This window comes from Arachis ipaensis, chromosome B7 (assembly GCF_059453495.1).
Source record: "Arachis ipaensis isolate K30076 ecotype BB chromosome B7, ASM5945349v1, whole genome shotgun sequence".
Taxonomy (NCBI): Eukaryota; Viridiplantae; Streptophyta; class Magnoliopsida; order Fabales; family Fabaceae; genus Arachis; species Arachis ipaensis.
In genome coordinates, this window is record NC_142442.1 from 30,613,042 (window position 1) to 30,620,822 (window position 7,781).

Below are 7,781 nucleotides of genomic sequence, written 5' to 3' on the forward strand. Positions count from 1 at the left end.
TCATTTAGGCAGTAAGGCTAATTTGACGATGTCCTTGAAAGTGATAAGATCCAAACGTAAGAACCCTTGGTGGCTATGGATTTAAAGGATTTCAAAAAAAAAAAAGAGTTAAAAACTCCAGATTCAAAAATTTGAGTGATAGTTTAGTGATAATATACATGTTCTTACTGAACCAAAGGAGGGCAATGATATCAGATTTTATGAAAATATGTCTAAACTCTTCCGCTCTCTTTCTAGACGTCTTTCCTTTTCTTCTCCATCTTCCTCCTCCACCTCTCCAACCCATTCCTCCTCCAATCCCCTCACTGAGAAAGTTACTCGTCCTGAGGAACTCTCTCCCAAACATTACATCTTTGAAGAAGAAGTCTGTTTCGAAGATATCAATCAAGCCATTGACAATTGGGAAATACCCAAAATCCCCCAAGATGAATTATACGTCCCTGACGATGACAAAAGAAAATCAGACTATATCATCAAAACCGTTGAAAACAACATTCCTCTGGGACCAGAGTCCGGTGAGGAATTCCATCTTTTGACCAAACAATCTGTCAGAGAACATGCCCGTCACTACAGATATCTTCACATAGGGTGTGTCCAAGTTGCTGTCAAACCTCTCATCCAAGAAGGTTTGAATGCTTCTATTCTCATGTGTCTTAGAGATATTAGACACAATGACTTCCAAGACTCCCTTATTGGAACAGTTGAAACAAGTATAGGACACGGTCCAGTTTACTTCAACTGTTTCCCAAATAAAACGGTCAGCTTGTTAGACATTAACATTCTTGACTCTCTTTTCCTAAACATCCAAATTCATGGTCTTAACATGAAGGAAGGATCCATTCCAGCTGCTTTAATATATAGGATTCAATACAAAGTCATGAACACTTGTAATTCTAGAGTCCTTCTTAAATCCCAAGATCGTGAAACTACTTTGTTTGTCACTGACATGACAAAGGCCAACGTCATGATCCCAAGGCTCATAAGGTGGGATGAAATTGATCTCCCCCAATCATGGTCTATTGACAGAGCTATACCAACACAACCTAGACAAGCACCTCTCTTACTAGAAATAAAACAGGATGAATCAGAAAAAGTATAGATTTTCTTTGACAGACGAAACTCTTTTTCCTTCAGGTCAGAAGCAGGAACATCCAATGATTTTGCTTTGGCAAGAAGGTCTTTTCCGTTACTTCTCAATCTCAGTTTTCAAAAATCTCAAAACCCGTACATTCTGAAATTAATATTTCGGGATTTGAAAATAATTCAAACATTTCTCAAGCAGTTTATCAAACCGAGGATAGACACTCGGATGATGATATTGAAATTAAAGTACAATCTTCCATTCAATCTCCAACATATTCTTCTGTGAATGATGGTACCCATGAGTAGCACAAAATTTGTTATAAATAGAGAAGATTTACGTAAAAACCTTTACTATGAGGAGTATGACCTCCACAGAGAATGGTATTTACGTACTTATACAGCTGCTCAAATCTCATCATTCAAAGAAAAGTACTACAATTTTCTAAATGTGGTCAAAATTCATATTCCTTTCTTTGAATGGTTTCATGCTTATTCCATCAAAAATGATATTGATTATCCTTTCAAAACCAAACAAACTTCACTTTCAGCAAATGTTATTTCAACTTGGAAAGTCAAAGATGGAAACTTAGTCAGATCTGAGTTTCCTCCAAAAGGAGCTTTTATTATTTCAAATACGGAAGGACATAACCCTGTTATGGCCTCTCCTTTTAAATCAAAGAACGTAGATGAAGCTGTCGCCCCAAAAGATATTAAATATCTCATTGAACAATCAAATTATACCAATAGATTTTTACAATGCTTGGGTGACAACCTTTCATCTTCAGGATCTACTTTCTCTTTGAAAAATGTTTCTGAAGCCTCTACTTCTAAAAGTATTGAGAAACCACTTTTTAAACCTTTCAAAATAAGTAGCAGGGCAAATCAAAGTCTTAAAACCTCCATTTTAAAACAACAATCTGGTGATTCAGAAGTCATTCAAAAGATTGACCAACTTTTAAATCGTTTCACCACTGTCCCTGAAACTCCTATAAAATCTGGTGAATCCACTTCTCGTGTTCAAACTCGCTCATCCAAAGCCATTAATGCCCTTGGCCATGAGTCCAATGAATCTTCCTCCGAGCAAAGTGATGATTCTGGCAAGTCATCCCTTAAGGTCAGCCCTATTATGACCAACTCTCTAACCAAGTATAAGGGTTTAACCAAACCTTCTGCGTATGGTTATAATCGAGTATCCGCTCCGGATCTAGCTCTTGAAGAAAGAGAACTAGGTTTTGTCAGCTTCAATGCCAATAATGTCTATGAATGGAACATAGACGGCAAAATCGAATATAATATCATGAGTATGCTTCAGCATATGACAATGGTAGGCACAGCCTATCAAGAAGCCCATGAAACTTCTGAAGAAGCAATAGCGAATGTTATTGTTTCCGGGTTCAGTGGTCAACTCAAAGGATGGTGGGATAACTACCTTTCTGATAACCAAAAACACTCAATCTTTTCTGCCATAAAATTCAATGATCAGAACAAACCCATCATTGGAGAAGACGGGGAACCTATCCCTGATGCGGTCAACACCTTAATCTTTACCATAGCAAGCCACTTCATAGGTGATCCATCTCTTTGGAAAGACAGATCTGCTGAACTGCTTTCCAATCTCAGATGCAAAATTTTGTCTGACTTTCGATGGTATAAGGACACCTTTCTTACTAGAGTCTATACCAGAGAAGATAGTCAACAACCTTTCTGGAAAGAAAAATTCCTTGCTGGACTCCCCAAATCCCTGGGAGATAAAGTAAGGGACAAAATTCGTAGCTTAACCCCAGACGGGATAATACCCTATGACGAGTTAAGTTCTGGTCAACTCATTTCTTTTGTCCAAAAGGTTGCTCTGAAGATTTGTCAAGATGATAAAATCCAAAGGCAACTTGTTCGTGAGAAAACCCAAAATCGTATTGATCTGGGAACTTTCTGTGAACAATTTGGTCTTCCTGCTTGTCATCTAAGGAAATCTAAAAGACCATCCAATCGAAAAGTTTTTAAACCTAATCTTGAAAAGAATTTCAGAAGATCCAGAAAAAGTTTTCAAAATCCTAAAAATGAAAAAGGTTTCCAAAAGAATTTCCAAAACTACCCACAAAAAAACCCCATTATTTGCTATACATGTAAGAAACCAGGACATATTAGCAAATACTGTCAGCTAAAAGGAAATATTAATAATCTAAACCTTGATCCTCTGATTGAGAAACAGATTAATAATCTTTTGTTAGAAAGCTCAGAGAATGATTCTGGCCCAGAATCTTCGGATGATATCAATAACATCCAAGTCGATGACATTGAATCATCCTCAGATTCAGATGTCAAGCAAATTAATGTTTTATCCAAGGACCAAGATCTCTTATTTGATGCTATCGAGGCTATTGACAATCCAGAACAAAAGAAAGACTTCCTTTTGAAATTGAAAAGATCTTTACAAAAGGAGAAAAAATCCAAAAATTTGGTCCTTAGCAATAAATATGACGTCAAGCCTATCTTCAAAAAATTAGAAAAACAAGTTATTCATCCCATAACCATCCAGGATCTCCAAACAGAGGTTAACCTTAAGAGAGAAATCCAGGAAATCAAAAGAAATCAAGACAATCATCAAATCATTCTCTCACAGATAATGCAACAAGAAGAGTCTGATGATGAAGAACTTGATTCTCTTTTAAACCAAACTGAGTGTTCTAAGAAACAAGAAAATAAAATTTCTAGCGACAGTGAGGGAAAAGAAATTTTGAGAATAATAAATGTATTCTCTTTTATGAAGCATCGTGTTCATGTTCGAATTGTCGTTAAAGATTTTGTTTTCGACACCATCGCACTCTTTGACTCAGGTGCGGATTCAAACTGTATTAAGGAAGGTCTAATCCCCACAAAATATTTCGAAAAGTCTACTGAATGCCTTAGCTCAATAACGGGTGAAAGGCTAAGTATCAATTTCAAACTAACTAATGTTTTTGTTGAAAAGGGTAATCTTAGAATTCCCACCAAATTTATTATAGCAAAGAATATCAAAAATGATGTAGTCTTGGGGACACCTTTCATAATCCTTTTGTTTCCATATCTAGCAGATTTTCCTGGACTAACCTCTTTTGTGGGAGGACAGGTAACTTTCTTTGAGTTCCTAGACTCGCCAAAACAGAAATCTCTAAACCTTATTGAATCCAAAACCAAACAGATTTGCTTTTTAAAAGAAGAAATCTCTTTCAAAACCCTTGAGTCACAACTTTCCCAACCAAAGACTCAAGATAAGATCAAAATTCTTTCAAATCAAATTGAAAAGTTTATCTGTTCTGATTTGCCTCACGCCTTCTGGAATAGGAAAGAACACAATGTTGATCTTCCATATGAAAAGGATTTCAAGGAATCAAAAATTCCTACAAAAGCCCGCCCTATTCAGATGAATGAGCAGCTTTTGCAGCATTGTCAAAAAGAAATTAAAGATCTTTTGGATAAAGGATTAATTCGTCCTAGCAAGAGTCCTTGGTCCTGTTCTGTGTTTTATGTTAATAAACAAGCTGAAATAGAACGAGGAACTCCTAGACTTATCATCAATTACAAACCTTTGAACCAAGTTTTGCAATGGATTCGTTATCCTATCCCAAACAAAAAGGATTTGCTTAATAGATTAAACTCAGCAAATATTTTTTCAAAATTTGATATGAAATCCAGTTTTTGGAAAATCCAAATCACAGAATCAGACCAATATAAAACAGCATTTACAGTTCCATTCGGCCAATATGAATGGAATGTAATGCCTTTTGGTTTGAAAAATGCCCCATCTGAATTTCAAAAAATCATGAACGACATTTTCAACCTATACTCAAACTTTGCAATTGTTTATATTGATGATGTTTTAATCTTTTCCCAAACTTTAGATGAACATTTCAAGCATGTCAAAACCTTTATGTACATCATCCAAAAAAATGGTCTTGCTGTCTCTAAATAAAAAATTGTTCTCTTCCAAACAAAAATCCGTTTTCTTGGTCACATGATTTTCCAAGGAACTATAACTCCAATTGAAGATCGATTTTGTTTGCAGAGAAGTTTCCAGATTATATTCTTGATAAACCTCAGCTCCAGAGGTTCCTAGGATGTCTCAATTATGTCTCAGATTTCATCCCAAATCTTAACAATCTCATTAAGCCTCTCCATGATAGGCTTAAGAAAAATCCTCCACCATGGACAGACAAACATTATGATATTATCAGATTTCTTAAAACCAAAGTTCGCAATCTTCCTTGTCTTTACCTACCTGTTCCTCATGCTTTCAAGATTGTGGAAACAGATGCATCAGATTTAGGATATGGGGGTATCCTAAAACAAAAATTGCATGATAAAGATGGGAATAAATATTGAATTCGTTACAATTATATACTATTAATATATCTAGTAAAATTAAATGCACAATTGAATTTGAAATTTACTACAACATTTAATACAAAATTAAGATCTTTATCCCAAAATTATCAGTTTCCTATTAAATTAGCTTGAAGTAATTTGGAAATTTTTTTCTAACACTAATTAAGTAGTACGCAATTTGTTTGCTTCTATTTTATGCAGGTGTGGCTCCTCTACACAGTATATCATGATTCAAACCATACTAATAAACTTAAGATTTAACTCAACAAATTATTTGTATTACTCATTTTTCAAGAAATTTGTATAGCATGTGTATCTGGACAGTCATATAAATGTATACAATTGCAAAAGCTATTTAAAACTTTTTGCACATAATGTATATGTCATGAGAAGTGTTTTATGTTCTACAGGTAAGTAGCTGACAGTAGTATCTACAAAATCAAGCATTATGCGAACACATAATCATCAAGTGTGGTCGACCCAAGTTACAAACTCGAGCTAAGGTAAGATATACTTTGTTGACCTAATTTACAAAAGTGTATATGCATATGACTTGTTTGATGAGTTATATTTCTAATCAAGTTTCATATCATGGTGGCATACCCTATTTAAGATCCCCCTAATTATAAATACTACTTTAAAAATTTGGATAATGTGTGGAGAATAATCTCTTCTTTGTTAGGTATAAAACATGCTTATGTTTTATTACATTCATGTTCTGTTAGCATTTATCCCCCTAGTCACAATAATTATTTCTGATTAATCTCATCTATTCAATTACATATTGTCTCTTTGATATCCTTACACTAATCTCTTGTTTACTAATAATGATTCTTTGCTATCAAGGATAGAAAACTTCAAGCATACGATCATAAAAATATTTTATGCTGGAATTGCCCATTCTTGGATACACCAGGACTAAATTCTACATATTTGATAAGCGTATTTTCAATTGCTAATCCTTTACTAAGTACACTAACTAAAGATTGAAAACTATACCATGACTTGATAATGGTTTCTTTCATCTCAAAAATCTATAACCCAATTTGTATATCATTTTGTTTAGGCATTCCTTCTTAAAAGAATTTTATAGTGTTAGCATATACAATCTTCCAAATATAGTTTTACATTCTTAGGAATATGGTTTCGTAATACTAAACTGGATTATCGAGTAATCTTCTTTGCCTATGTAGGATCTCATCACCAAGCATCTTGCATGTATTTTGCCATACATGCTCTGGTCTCTCCATTGAGTTAGATGCCATAAGAATTGTAAATAGCTTCTTTAGGTACTCCCCTGAATCCCAATGACTTGCTTCCTCTATTACATCAATGTATTCTTTATCATCATCTAATAAACCTTGTGCATAACATGCGTCTCTGAAAGATGGATAAAGAACTCCATTGATAGTTCTGATGTCCTCATAGCGAGTTGGACCCTGATGAGCGTATATTTTATACGCTTTTTGGCATAGTTTTCATATAGTTTTTAGTATGCTTTGTTTATTTTTTATTAAGTTTTTACAGGTTTTAGTGTTAAATTCACATTTTTGGATTCTACTTTGAATTTGTGTGTTTTTGCACAATTTCAGGTAATTTTTGGCTGAAATTGAGGAGTTGGAGCAAAAGTCTGATTCATTGCACAATTTCAGGTAATTTTTGGCTGAAATTGAGGAGCTGGAGCAAAAGTCTGATTCAGAGACAGAGAAAGCACTACAGATGTTGTCTAGATCTGACCTCCTTGCATTCGGAAGAGCTTTTCTGGAGATACAGAAGTCTAAATAAAGCGTTATCAATAGCTATGGAAACTGACTTCTAGAGCTTTCCATCAATATATAATAGTCCATACTTTGCTTTGGATTAGAAGGCCTAAACTTAGCGTCCAACGCCAGCCTTCTGCCCCCTTCCTGGCGTCCAGCGCCCAAAAAGCAGAGCCCAACGTCCAAACGCTCAGAGAGGACCCCCTAGCTGGTGTTTCATGCCCAAAAGACCTCATAGCACGTGGATCTCATTAAATCTTAGCCCAAACACTCACCAAGTGGGCCCCAGAAGTGGATTTTAGCACTAAAAAGACAGTTTTACCCTTACTAGTCATTAATTTAGTATTTAAGGAATTTGATTCATGTTATTCGAACACGTTTTTAGAACTTTTACCATCATTCAGCATATTTTCGTTTCATACATTGTATTTTCTTTTAGTATGAGTTTCTAAACCTCTTAGGTTGAGGGAAGGAGCCCTACTGAGTCCTATGAATTAATAAAAGTATTACTGTTTCTTCTCCAATCCGTGTCTGATTTATTTCTAAGATGTATACTCGCACTTCAATATGGTGAAT

At 34.9% G+C, this 7,781-nt stretch overlaps 1 protein-coding gene across 1 annotated transcript; it reads left to right on the plus strand.

Annotated features, from left to right (window-relative positions):
- The first annotated feature begins 951 nt into the window (after positions 1-951).
- Positions 952-5,442, plus strand: LOC148550716 (uncharacterized). Its single transcript, XM_088493354.1, has 2 exons — positions 952-3,917; positions 5,126-5,442. The coding sequence occupies exons 1-2, from the start codon at positions 1,370-1,372 to the stop codon at positions 5,440-5,442; spliced, it is 2,865 nt and encodes a 954-aa protein (XP_088349480.1). The 5' UTR covers positions 952-1,369.
- The last annotated feature ends 2,339 nt before the right edge of the window (positions 5,443-7,781 follow it).

Bases quoted from the DNA above. Each gene is read 5' to 3' on its own strand.
- LOC148550716 (XM_088493354.1), top strand. From the start codon at position 1,370: ATGATGGTACCCATGAGTAGCACAAAATTTGTTATAAATAGAGAAGAT. The intron at 3,918-5,125 runs GTGCGGATTCAA...TTTTGTTTGCAG, and splicing joins CATCGCACTCTTTGACTCAG to AGAAGTTTCCAGATTATATT.